General features: G+C 38.5%; 1 protein-coding gene across 5 annotated transcripts in view; it reads right to left on the bottom strand.

The window, feature by feature from the left end:
- The window catches only part of BRAF (B-Raf proto-oncogene, serine/threonine kinase), a 77,524-nt gene that overhangs the window by 54,915 nt on the left and 8,149 nt on the right, over positions 1 to 14,460 (bottom strand). For all 5 annotated transcript variants that reach the window (XR_014936340.1, XR_014936339.1, XM_032445664.2 and 2 more), the window contains exons 2-3: positions 10,892 to 10,993; positions 424 to 687 (exon numbers count right to left, since the gene is read on the bottom strand). Coding sequence is in view for 3 of the 5 variants with exons in the window: in XM_032445664.2 (XP_032301555.1) it covers positions 424 to 687; positions 10,892 to 10,993 (366 nt within the window). In the remaining 2 variants the exon portion in view is untranslated. The remainder of the gene's footprint in view (positions 1 to 423; positions 688 to 10,891; positions 10,994 to 14,460) is intronic.

Raw genomic sequence — 14,460 nt, 5'->3', positions numbered from 1 at the left:
CTGAAAGAGGTTGTTCCTAGCTATCAAGCATTCACAGCTGCTAGCAACTTTGACTATATGGAAAACATTAACTTCCCCAGACCTGTCCTTTTAAACGAATCAGTTATTTTGTATATTACAAAAAGCAGAGCTTCCTGGCATCCCCTATCTGTTGAAAAATGTTAGAATACTATTCATTTAAGAGAGATGTTTTTAGGCAAATACTCAAGTTGCTTCAACTCTTATAGAACTCATGAAAGTGTTGTCCATTACTGCAGTACAGAACACATCTTTGTATTAACACTGTAGAAAATAGCGAACACAGCAAAATAACTGAGTTTTGCAGAGCACAAATACGGCTGCCTTTGAGGTCCTACATTAACTTTTGCACGAAGACCACAGGAAATACTGAGGTTCTGAGGACGCTGAAAGAAATTGACTTACCACAGTCCTTTGCTTGTTGGGCAGGAAGACTCTAACAATAGGTTTCTGTGGAGACTTAGGGTTATTCCGTGACATATCAGTAGGATTTTGATAAACTGAAAGGGATGAAGGTGCTACAGAGAGGCTAGAGGAGGAAGATGATGCAACTGTGTCCGTTGAAGCTGAACTGGAGACAGAGAAATCAGTTCCATTTCCCATGGATTCCAATAACTGCTGCTCTCTCTGCTGTAGAGCATCTAGTTTGCTGGTGTACTCTTCATAGGCCTGTGAAGGAAGAATCGCTACTTTAATGATGTAGTAACCTCAGATAAAAATAGAAGTATAAACTGAGAACAAGAAAAGCAAAAAACATTCTGAACTAATTCATATTTCCCAGACATGTGAACGAAATTGTCTGGTCAAGGACAGGAAGCAAAGAACTAATGGCTTCCATCTCATGTTAAACTTTCTGAATTAATTTTAATCCACTAAACAGATAAATGGATACAAGAAATCGTAGATCATAGTTTTAAAGCACCTGCACCATACAGTCCAATTTAGAACTGCTTTAACGAACAGCAATCTTTAACAAACGTTGTCAGTTGCATGCGCTAAAGCTGTATGTATCATTCTGTTGTGATGTAACACATCTTACACAATAATTAAGAGAAGCAAAAGCCTGTATACAAATTTGTTTCGATTAGAAAACAACCAAACTTGCCCTGTTGCACAAAAACACACAACAGTGATCCTTGCTTTTTTTTCCCCCCATAACTACCATGAGATTAGTTTGATTTTCCACAAGTAAAGGTTATGCAAGTCCATACCAATCACATTCCTTCAAAAAAGTTCAGCACTGCTTGTCCATGAAGTTTCAAACAAATATGCCATGAATACAGATCTGTAGCAGTATATATTGTCATTTAAAGATGGCTTCCATCAGCTTTCTTTGTAACAAGACCATTTCAATCTGTATCCAGAAGTATTACCAGGGCCGCTCCAAAGGTAACCCCTCCTAGTTCATGACCTTGGCCTACAGTACCAGAGGTTGGTGGGATGGCAGGAGAGGCTGAACCTCCCCACCAAATGCCATTACACATTGTTGCTGTGTGACAGATGGCAGTCGAAGGACGGACTGACACAATAGCACCTAACATAGAAGCGTCCATGAAGCAAAGGTGTGTCAGTGTGTCAGAAAAAATGGCACCCACTGACATTCACTGACACTTGCTGATCATTTCTGGAGACCAAACAGGGGATATGAGCACAGTGAGGTGGTGAAAGTGCGTTTCAGTACTGACAGTGACAGCGGGTCACCTCCACGGGTGTAGAATTATTTTTATAAGAGCAAAAATACGCCACTAAAGGTGGTGATGATGTTGAAAAAGAACGTTTCATAGCTGCAGATCTGCTCAATCAAATAGTGCTATTGTGCTCTTTGTATCTGGTGGAGTTTCCACAAAACTTTCACTTCATACCATATAAACATTATGTTGTTAACCAAGGATGTTATATACATAATAAGAAACAAAGCAAGGATGTTATATAGATGATAAGAAACAAAGATGCCACAAACGTAATATCTAAAGAGGAATGAAGGGAATTTCCTACTTAGATCTCCAGCAAGACTGAGATTTGTCCGGTCACATATTTCAGGTGTGACAAGGGATATTTACCTCAGGCAAAGGTACATTTCTATTCACTTGCTTTCCTCCAGTTCTCTGTGCATAACTTGCTTCTAATTAAAGTTACAGAATTAAACGGACCAAAATGTCTGCAGGAAAAATATTTTAATGGGAAAAATAACTATGCTTACAGTTTTGGTGATACTGCCATAAATACTGCATTTATAATGGATTTATTTGTCCAGGGGCATATGCGCAGCTTTAACCAAACTCAGGCAGTTTACAGTAAGTAAACAGGGATTGGCCTCTCTATTTTTAAGAAGGTTTAGGATCCCTCAGGATAGACTTATTTGCTAAATTCATTTATCATAGCAACTGCATTAACAAAGAGAACATTAATTTGACAGCAGAGACTAAAAAAGAAAAAGCTGCTTAAAGAGTAATGGTGAAGACCACAATTCTGAACACTAAACGTTGCAGGAAACTGAGAATTGCTTGTAATTCCTTTTACGAACTGAAAGCATCTAGTGTTTCATGAGTAGACCACAAACTCCGTGACATAAGGCCGAAACATTTTCCTCCTACCGTCAAAAGTAAATTGAAAGTTACACAATTATAAATAATGGCATTTTTTGGTGGTACAGTAACATAAGCATCTCACTCTTACTTCCAGGAATAGCTTTTCATGTAAATTCCTGTCAGAGTTCCATGTGCCAAGAACTGTTTTCGGTAAACAAAAATTCATAAAAGTCATAAAGCACCATCATTTCACCAAAACTTTCCTAAATACTTACTTCCCTTTCTCACGAACATTGCAAAAGATTGTTTGCATTAACACATGCAACGTTACATCACTTCCGGATACTCGTGGGCTTAGTTCCTTCACAGAGTGCCAAGCATCTTTCAAAATGCCCAGTCCTACAATGTTTGCACTGGCAGCTTTATCTCTCACTAATGCACACTCAAAAGTCATATGATTTATCTTACGTGCATAAACACTGAGCACAGAAAACTGTGAACTGTTGCTGCGTTTGGGTTCCATACCAATGAACTCTGCACGAAAAGCTATTTTTTCTTTCTTTTTAATGGGGGTGAATGCTCCGAAGTATTATGTTGTAACTCAGTGTCACAGCAGCAGATCTTGCAACAGACCACTAAGAAACTAGAATTCTACTATTAACCTTTAAATACGTTTTTCCCTTTAAAAAAAAAACAAACCGCAATTATTTTTACATAGAAGCTGCAATAGTTCATGTATCAGAAAAATAGCTTCTATGCATTTTGTTTTCAAAAATTAAGCACTTTGGTGAGACATCAGTACCAGCTGATGACCAGCCTGCACAGAGAACAGCACCAAGTCAAAACAGACCTGTGTGATGGACTTATATTTAAGGAGTGTAACAAAAACAAAGAAGATCTATAGCAAGCTATTTCTAGCTGAAAGAAGTTTGTGGCACATGGTTGGCCTATTGATGTTAGAGGCCATATTAGCTGACATACATCAAGTCCTCAGGTCAGGTAAGGTCCTGTGGGTCAACCCTGAGGCTGATTTTTAACATCACTAGTGTTTAAAATACAAATTTAGTTAGTTAGTTTGTACTTTATCTACTATAGGAAAAAAAGATTATGCTGAACATTCTCATAATTTATGGAGTTAAGGATTTTACTGGCGTTGCAGAAGTAAAGGTGCTATTCAGACATTCCATTCCAGGCACAAAATTCCATATACATCTGTTGTTGTGCTTGTTGCTGCTATTGGGCTTCTGTTGGCTCACTCCAAAAAATATGTGTCTTTTATCATGTATATTATCCACAACAAACATGTCTGTGCACTGCATCACTAGCAGGCTCACAATTTTATGTCCATTTTCAGTATTTCTTTAAGTTATAGAAAAAATATATTCTAAAAGCTGAACGCTAGATTTAAACTGGTGCATCTTTGACATTTAAAAGCAACTCTACAGCCATCTAAACCAGGAGGAAAAGTTGATTTTCATTACATTGCATATCAGTATATATGCAAATCATATGCTTTCATAAATGAGAGAATACTCCTGAAATTATAAGTAAAACATACAAAGGCCTGGTAATTCGCCAAGCTCATTTAAAGCATAAGAACTTGGCATGCTTATATACAATGTACATACATGCCAGAAGATGACAACTGCTTGCTCACAAGCTGCAGAGCTGAAAAAAAATAAAGTTACTATTTAAATGTTGCGACCTATTGATAGAATTAGGATTGACCTCAGAACTCAATGGAATCTATATCAGGATATACAGCTGTGCCAAGACAGTATTGACAAGGGATTTCCTCAAAAACATGAGTATTTTTATATTATTTGTTATTCATATTATATTTGAAATTTGCTTTCTCAGGCCACAACCAGGCTATGCAATCCATTTAAAACATTTAAGGAAAGTAAAAATAGCAAATCAAATATCTTTAAAAAATTAACCTAGGACAAAACCAGGTAGCAAAGTATGATTTCTCCCTCTCCCTGCCCACATCACACCTGGTTAGAAATCTAGCCTAAACTCAAGCCCACCATTCTCTCCCTTCCTCAGTCATTTTTCAGGTGGCATCCATACATTTTAAGGATCTTAGAAACCTAAATAACAGCTTCCAGGCTTCCGGAAACTAAGACTGTATTTCTATTTAAAAGATGTCTAACCTTTTAGACTGTTGATCAAATGCAAATCCCACTAAAGTTAAATAGGAGCTGAAGATAGACAGCAACGTAAGTCAGGATGTCTGCATTTAGTAAGATGCCTAAATCTGTTCTTAGTCTAACTTTAGACACTCCAGTTTGGGTCCAACACATTTGATTAACATGTGCTAGGAGCCTGGTGAAAGTTCATGTGAATCTTTTTATGGAGCCACTATTAGTACTTTCTTTGAATACCACAAACAGTTTGAAACAACCAGAGATTCATCAATATGATCCATTTCAGACTGTACCTGTCTGCTGATGCAAAAAACACATTTAAGATCAGCAATCTTCTTTGATAAATTTACAGCAATGCAGCAACAAGGAATGAAACATCCTCTTGAAATTCAACAGCTGAACTCTCAAAAATGGCAGCATCAAGGCCTCTGGATCAAATTTACTTTCCCTGGAGTATTAGATGTAAACTAGAAAAACCATGGCAGTTAAGGATAAGCATCTCTCTAGTACTATCATTTTCATGTTCAATTGCTTCCAATAGCTAGGCTAAGAAAGGAGAAAATTCTTGTAACCCTAAAAAGCTGACTGAGTTTTGAAACCTATTTGATATCACTGTCATTCCATCTATGCATTAGTACACTGCTTCATTTTGCATAGTGCCTGAATGCCAAAAGGTCAGGCAGATTGTTCTTGTACTGTTAGATGAAGGAAAGCAAAGGCACAACATGCAACCTCATTTTGTGAACAGCTGTTCCCATTTTAATGGGCCAGTACTGCTAAATTAAGTTCTCAGATTTGTCACAGGTGATGTTGTAATAAAATAAGAAAGACACAATATTTTGGAATTTTAAATAAGGCCTCTCAAACCATAACTGAAAGTCCATAACAATCCAGTTTGTTAAGCTTTACTTCCCTCTGTACAGGAACTGTTGAGTCACGGCCTGAGCCACTGATTGATCACCTGGGGAAAGGACCAGGTCAGCCAAGGGACCACTGGTGAAGGCAATTCAGCTGTGAGACAGGAAGAGGTGGAGCCTTTAAGGGCTGACTATCACTAGGGAACAATCTTTTCTTGGAGATCCCTTCTTGGTGAGGTTTTCCCCTGTGAACCTAGAACCTTCTGATATGAACCTTCTTCCCTTCCTTTACAGCACCTTTCTATCGCACTGGTCCTTCTGTCATCACACCTTTGTTATAACACCTTTCCCATTGTGTTGGTCTATCCAATTGCTGTACCTGCCTTTATAAATTAGAGCCAACTGCTTTTTGGCTACTTTGGATTTATGTATCTTGTTTCAGTTTACAAACAACACTTTCTTCCATGTAGCATTAGGAATACCCACATCTTTATTCTTTTTTCCGTAACTTATATTGTTCTGTTCATCAGTATTTTGTTGGTGGAGATGAAACAGTCTTATTTAATGGCCATTACAGAAGGATGTACAACCTCACATTTAGGTGTTTGCAGCTGCAACCCAGGACTTCCCAGTATCATAGTATTCAAGTTCTTTGCAGTACAGATTTCCACTATTTACAGTGCTTAGATAAATCTTCAGGAAAAGGGTTTTTCCACAGTGAATCACAAACTGTATTTTGGGAAACATCATCTCAAGGACAGATATAACACAGTGAGAAAGTATGTGGGAAGATAAAAATCATTGATGTTTTCAGCTGCTGCAATACAGAGTACTTCCAAAAATGTGGTAAAATCTATCAAGGAGCCCCTACAGCCTCTTTTCTATAAGAAGAGTGTTATTAATGCTATTTCTACCCGTACTGAGTCAAGCAGTTATTGCAAATGTTTGACAGTGATTTCCAGGGGTCTGTGAGATCTGAGAAGCATCTTGCACGCAGGCAAAGATGTTAAGAGCTATGATTACCTAGGAAAGGATTTTATCTACATTCCAGAAGCCATACTTAGCTTTTAATACAGCCAATGCTTAATCCATTAATTATTTCTTCCATCTAGAACAAACAGAAATGCTCTCCTTGTGCTCATATTAGAAAGCCTTGATAAGATGCCCAAAGCTATTACTAATTACAGCCATTAGAAGAAAATTGTATGGTTAATGAGAAGTGTTCCTTTCTATTATCTATCCACTTAGTTCCCTACCCCTATATCACACACAATGGTTTTACTCTCCTTCCTCAGCTCTTTCTTTCTTAAGAGGATGGAGACAAGGTACCCTAGAGTTCCATGCTGCTTTTTCCACTCCTAGGTGGCTGGACACAGAGTAACATACACAGGTTTGAAGGCCCTATACCAGGTGCTCAAGAGTCACATTTTTTAAGGCTATCACCAAGGAGTGACAGATCAAAGCAGGGTAAGTCTGAGTATCCCTCTTGCAGGAGTAATTAAATATACGCTGCACTCAATGTAACGTGTGTCAATTACTTTCAATATTTCAGGTAATCCATTCTTCTTTCATAGTCAATTGACAAATCCTGAAGTGAAGGTTGCAACAATAGCTGTCAGTTTTAAAATTCTTTTTATGTAAAACTCATTGAATTCCATCTTCCAAATTAAAAATTTGTCAAATTTTTGTGTCTTCTCACTTGCTGAGACAAGCACAGAATTAAAAGCTTGTTAGCACCTATTTTCTCGAGCAACTCTAAAGTACAAATTCATTTTTATTTTTAAACATGGTGTAGATCTTGCATTCAATGCAGAAATTATTTCCCTAAACCCTTTGACTGTTCAGTTTCCAGAATTGTTTTTATTCAGTTTTTCAGCTTTCCTATGGGTGTTTTCTACCCTTTTTATTTCTTTTTTAATAGAAATGCTCTTTTGTTACCAAGTTCAATTACAACTTTCCTTGACAGGTCTATAGAGGCAGTACGACCACAGGCCACAATCCAGTATACCAGGTGCTTTAAGTCCTGTGAAGTTGAACAGGTGCTAGGAGGCATAGGAAACAAAAGAGAAGCTATAGGAGCATTCAAAAGAACTGAACAAATCCCGTGGTACTGAAGCTCTGCAGATCAGAAGAGTGTCAGCTGTCAGACCTTCAGTAGATATCAGAAAGCCATGGTATTGCAGAAAGTAATGCAGTAACAAACTAGATGCTTATAGCATTGAATGGCAACATGGGTGAAAGCAGAGGGTGTTCAGCTGCAGGTTCTTATCTAGCAAATTACCTCTGGATAATTCCATCTTTGTCTAAGTAAAACAGACAACGTTGTTACCGATAAGCCCACTAGAGATGATCAACAGGCACAGTCCACAGCAGTCCGTAAGTGCTGCTCACATTTTATGAAGAACCAAGAGATGATCAGAGCAATGGAAGGAAACAGATGACTGACATCATCAACATGACAGACTGGCAAAATAACACAAGTATACTTTGGCAAAAGAAAGGCACCATTGCATTCCACAGACAGAAAGAAAACTTTAGCAAAACAATATATAACAACTCAGAAGAGGCTGTACCGAGTCGAAGTTACAGTGCCTTCCTGAGACAAGGCCAAGGTGTGAAGCTCTGGGAGAAGGTGAAAGTCACGCACAGAAGTCAGTGGTGATACCCAAGTACGGAAACTGAGCAAAAAGCCCAATAGCACCCAGCAGCTCTGTGCACAGGTAGTTTGCTATTTCTAACGGATGTCAGAAGGATGAGTTATCAACTGAACTGCTTAAGCTACCCACACGTGTTCTGCATAATTTCCTGTTCTTTTTATGCATATAAAAACTACTGTATTTTCTTAGTTCTGCAATTTCTGCACCGCTTTATCAAACTACATTCACAGCATTTTACATACAACTTCATCCTTTCATCCTGCAGCCAAGATTGGCTGGGCCTTTCTTCTGATCAGGAGATGAGCACAGAAAGTTAAACCAGTAGCTCTAGCAGTGGCACCGTCACTGTGCCAGTGCCTACAACAGCATAAATGGCTGCAAATTCTGAAAAAGGCATCAGTCTTTGTTTCTGGTCAAGCCAAAAAGACTGGGAAGGCACAGAAAAGATGCACCAGATAGATAACTGCTGCTCAGCAGAAATGAGTTGTCAAAAGAAGACAGTAATCCTGTTTCTGACTGTATCACGTTACCTTGTAACATACGCAGTGTATTTTTCTTTTCCTTCCTTCATACTTGAGTTCTACTGCAGAAAATGTACACAAATATTGAGTTTGCAAACTCAATACTATTCACTTCCATCAATCTGAGGTGATTTAATCCAAATTGATGATCATCCATACAGGAATTTCCCCTCTCTCTCACCTCTATCTGTAGGCTCTTGGCTCAGAGGTGTAAACTATTTCCCTTCACGAATCTGAGACTCATGGGACTTCACCACAATCACATTCAGTATACAACTGGATGGCAAATTCAGCAAAACCAGAATATTTTCCTCTTAGATTAATGACTCAAAATATCTTAGGTACTGCAATTTCATGAGCGAGGGAAGCAGAAGCAGCCATAGAACAGAGTTGGGAAAAGAACATCAAGGCATTTCATAGGTTCTTTTTCATAGGACTGGCTGTTTCATGGGATAAAATAACTGAAAAAGTACCAGCATTACTTGTCATGAGACTCCTGATACAGCACAACTCACTGTGGCAAGGAAATACCACGGCCTGTTCCGCAAGGTTTGTGTAACTCCACTGACGAACCTGAGTTGCTGTTTGGTCTCAGCTACACAAGCAACCATCAAACTCAAAAAGCTACTTTAAGCGTGATGTTTTGCCATCACTAAACATTTCTTATTCTTCATGTTTTCTGGATAAAGATTCACTGCTGTAAATGTCCTCTATCATCTCAACAAGCTATAGAACAATCTAAAGTCTTCCAGTGGAGGGATCTCAGATTTAATTTCCTTACAAAAAAAAAAAAAGAGAACAAACTAACCTTTTCATTACCTGAAATCCAGACCTAGTAGAGATTAGACTCATTATTATTCCACTTTGATCCATTATCAAATAAAACCAGCATATGTGCAGCAATATTAAATCCAAAGATATGAAATAAATGGGCTCGTGTGAAAACAAGAGGCATATTTACAGAACACCGAGTGGTTAAAATAGCGATCAACACTCATTCAATACTTACATTTCACATCAAATAAAGGGAATTTAGAGGGTCTCATTTGACCTTAACTGTTAAGGACATTTTGTCAACATTTATACAGTCATGTTATTGTCCTGCTCTCTCACGTTACAATAAAAGTTAGAAATACGTCAAATAATGGGATCTTTAATTACTTCATGTCTTTAGGCAGCAATTAAAATTAAAGAGACTGCAAAATAAGTCTGCATGACCTCCAGTTATTTCAGTACTTGAAAGAAACAAGAAGAGGGCAAGTGATACTCATTCAATTCCAAACAGACGTAACTTATGTATATGGTCTTTTATAGGCTTTTTATGGTTGTTAATGGACTGTTTCATGTGTGTCATGAAATTCAACACAATTTAATGAATTTGGAGTAATGAGAAAAGATTTACTCTGTAATTAGTTTATAAATTAAGCACAGCTGAAAACTAATTTTTCCACTCTACAATTCTATAAGAAAGGTTCCTTCTACCAATAACAACTTTTGGATTCTACATAACTGTACTTTGAATGGAAAAAAAGGAAGTTAACTGCTTGAAAGGCAAAGTTAGTTCTATGCTTTCATGTGTGTACAAAATCACAGAAGCACCAAGATTGGAAAAGACGTCTAAAATCAACCAGTATAACCCTCCACCAACAGCGCCCAGTAAACCACCTCCCTCAGTACAACATCTAAATGTTTCCTGAACTCCTCCCAGAGACAGCGACTCCACCACCCTCCTGCACAGTCCATTCCAGCATTTGACTGCTCTCTTGGAGAAGTATTTCCTAACATCCAACCTAAATCTCCCCAGTGCAATTTGAGGCCCTTCCCTCTAGTCCTGCTGCTAGTTACAAATATGAGTTGTAACAACAGAACATGCATTTTTGTACCATAAAAGCACACATATTTTTCCCCCTTGCACCAAAAAAGATGTCTTACATTTCATTTGCACAAACATAACTGCTAGAACACGCCACTGATCTTTCCTTACTGATAAATATCATAGGGGAACTGCGTGGGATTCCTATCTCCAGGGAAAGAGAATTAGGTTTTAGAAGATGAAGAGAATGTACTTTTACTACCGGTATACTTACTTTCAACATAAGATACTTTACACATAGATATCACACCAGTAATCTGACCACATTTATTTGCACACAGACTTACCTCTAGATATATTGACGGTGGGTTATGTTCTCCTCCAAACTTGTCTAACAGCGCTTCTATATGTTCTTGTGTTAATTTAATCATCTGTTTGATATTCCACACCTAAAATAGAAAATTAAATATTTTCACTTAATTAAATCCCGGGCAGTCTACAGAATCAGCCCTAACAATCTATATCTACTAGATATTATTATTATTATATGGGACAGAAGCCCATAAAAAATATTAGGATATCAGTTAGAGTGTACAAAGCTATCCTGACCATATGCTGCCAGTAAAACATAGCTTGCTACCCTGATAAAGTAAATTTGGTTTTAAAATTCACAAACCATTGAACAAATAACTTCTGATATTTTATTTTTTACATTTATCAGAACATTATTAAGTACTTCTCTTGCAAGAGTCTGTAGTACGATAGAAGTTGGGTTACAAAGTTTAGCGCAGTTCTTCTTTTATGTCGTAAGTACTCTGTGTCAACAACATTCACACAATCCAGGCCTAGTGTTTTATTTGTTGATCATAAGCACTTTCAATACCATGAACTGTACATTCCTCTACCCTGCAAATTTTACTACGTAACTTGAGATGTTCACTAAGAAACTCTAAAATACAGAACTCATATGTTGAGCATCACATCTATTACCCAAGTAACAACATGACTGCCTGCTAGCAATGCGAGGTCTCACCACATACTGACTGATGCCCACCAACCCTTTAGCAGCAGCCACTACCCAAGCCAACTCCCCATGGTTTTACAGCCTACTACATGTAGTAGTGGTATGGAATGTGGTATGGAATAACTGTTGGCCTAATTTAGGACAGCTGAGCACGAAATAAAGAGTGTGATATTCAAATGCTCTGTAGGTAAATTCACTTAAGGCAACTCTGAAAGTTAACTTCATTCTCAACTTAGAATCAACATATGATGTTGAAGCTAGGATTGCTAACCAGCAGCTAACAGCAGCACCTCTGCATTTTGCTGATATTTTGTTCAACGATGGCAAGACTGAATACAAAACCAAATATAACAAAGCCATAATAAAATGCACATAGGAAGTGTGTTAGATAAGGGAAGTCAGCAAGAAAGTCCAACAACCTCAGAAGGCAGAAATCTTCCTTTTTAATTACTACCAGGACAAGAGCAAAAAATTAATGACTAATGATTTAAAGAAAATCAAAACAAAAACAATTCCTGCCAGCTACTGGACCACGCCATCTGAAGAAGCTGAAACTCAAGTCTTCTAGAAGACAATATTGCTCAGTGTGGCTGGGAATGTTGCCCTGAATTACCTACTGTGTTACCTGCCTGAGCACTGAAGTAAGAGCCTTTCACAAGTGAAACTTAGCACAGATTTCTATTATCATAGAAAGGTAACTCACAGTTAGGAGTACACTGAAATTCATCAAAGTCAGCCACAGCGCTGAATCATTACTCGTTGCTCACAGAAATGGAAAACCTATCTTAAGTGCCATATTCATCAAAAGTCTTTTGACAACCTGAAAAAACTCTCACAAACCTTGTACTGACCAGCATGCGCGAGCTGTAACCAGGTATACATAAGAGCATGCGACACAGCAAATTTCCAAGCTTCACTATTTCCCTGCAAGTGGTAACTGTTTACATAAAGATACTTTCCGGCATCCTGTATGAGTGAATATATTTGTTATTTGTGGTCCAGAGCATCCCTCATCTAGGTAGTCAATTCTCCTTCAGACTCAACACCCCTGCACGCATACTGCATTCTGTTATGCAGGACCTACAACAACTCCAATTTAACTGTTTTTGGAGACACACTGTTTCAGTACAGTTCCACAAAACAGTAATGAATCCTTTACATGTAGGATAACCTGATCTTTAATATATATATATCTGTCTTTTTTGGTAGCATTAAGTTAAAGTTACTCTCTATCACAAGATGAGATTCAATTCTCCTTTTAGTGCTGCTGACATAAAGAAGCTGACAGAGGCTGACAGGGATACAGACAGAGAGAAGACTGGAGATGTTCCAGATACTCTGGAATACATCAGCTTATATCTGCCCATTGTGGATAACCGTGCATTAATTTCGCAAATAAGCACTCTCTTGCAATGTAATGAAAAGATGACAACCTATTTCAAGCCAGAGGCAAGTCAGATACAGCAGGAGCCCAGATCCATTCTATTCAGCAAACACGACAGCTCTGCAACGTAAAAGACTGTAAGCCATGAAGTTATTTTTGCATTCTTTGCTGCTTGTCAAAATATACACTGCCCAAGACAGCGCAAAGCAAAACATCTTCTCTACCTTTTGCATCTGATATCAGAACTCAAATCTTGCAGCACATCCCAACTCCAACCTCTACATTCACATTCAGTAGAAGACACCAGGAAGTTTGAATATATTTCGTCAACAACAAAAGTCATCCTCTGCACAGAAACAGTACGTCCTGCCTTTGGATTATCACAATTAGCAGTGATGGATGGTACTTTAACGGGACAAAGCAGGCGAAGCTGTTGAAGAATTTGATTTCAAAATGGTTTTACAATGAGGACAGAATTCATTAACACCTATCCAGTACTATTCTAATCAGCCCCTTCAGGCTTCTTTCTCATAGAATCCATGCAATTGTTCAGCCTGCTGGACTAGTACCCACTTTGTCAGAAACTGCTTTAGAAAGCTGTCATTTCTGAAGTCACTCTTAGCTGGACTTCACTAGCTTGAAAGTGAAGGGTTGGTGCATAAGAAAGGCAATGGGACACAGGAAGGGACTAACTCAGGACCCTACCTTAGGGTGTGCATGACAAGAGAACTTGCATTCTCCCAGTTTCTTTATGAAAAACCACTGCTGCTCCTTTCTCATCTTTTCCAGAGATCCCTTCTTCCCTCACCAACCTGGTGCAGTACATTGTCCCTTCCTCTTACAAAGCTCATTCTCCTTGTTCTGCACTCATACACTGGAATGTAACGTGCACATAGAGTGGGCAAGATAGTCCTTCCCTCTGGTTCTAGCTTTTCTCCATCTCTCAAGAGAAGCTTCTCTTAACTCACACATCCACTCTGCTCAGTTTTGCATTTTTCTTGCTCTGATGGCTCCTTGCGCTTATCATATTTTCAGCAGCGTAGCAAGAAAAATCTCTTCTTGAACAAGCACGATGACAAACACGAGCAGTGCAAAAACTTCACTGAATTTTACATGATGTCTGTGAAAGGGCAGATCCTGGCTCCACCCCTTCTGGTCACCCAGGTGCACTGCATGCACCTGAGCTCCCCTGGGTTGGCCCTGCCTTCCACCAAGCGCTCAGTCACTGGTTCAGACCGTGACTCAGCATTTCCACTACACACCTGTACGACAAACACACTCAGTAAAGACTTTCTTTCCTTACCAGAAGACCTTCATCACATCAAATCTCAGTATACTAAACATTTAGTTTTTACTTAATAATCTGACATCCCTCATTTATTTGCAATCCATCAGTTGCAACTGATAGCAATCTACGACTTTTCCTTTGTTTAATCCTAAAGGCAAATGGCACTGCTCACCACTGAGCTCTACTTTTAAAGCAGAATAAACAGCCTTCCACTCTGTCA

This window comes from Coturnix japonica, chromosome 1 (assembly GCF_054131305.1).
Source record: "Coturnix japonica strain WE chromosome 1, WE-NBRP24, whole genome shotgun sequence".
Lineage (NCBI taxonomy): Eukaryota > Metazoa > Chordata > Aves > Galliformes > Phasianidae > Coturnix > Coturnix japonica.
Note: the sequence above shows the minus strand (reverse complement) of the source record. Positions and strands in the feature narration are given on the sequence as shown.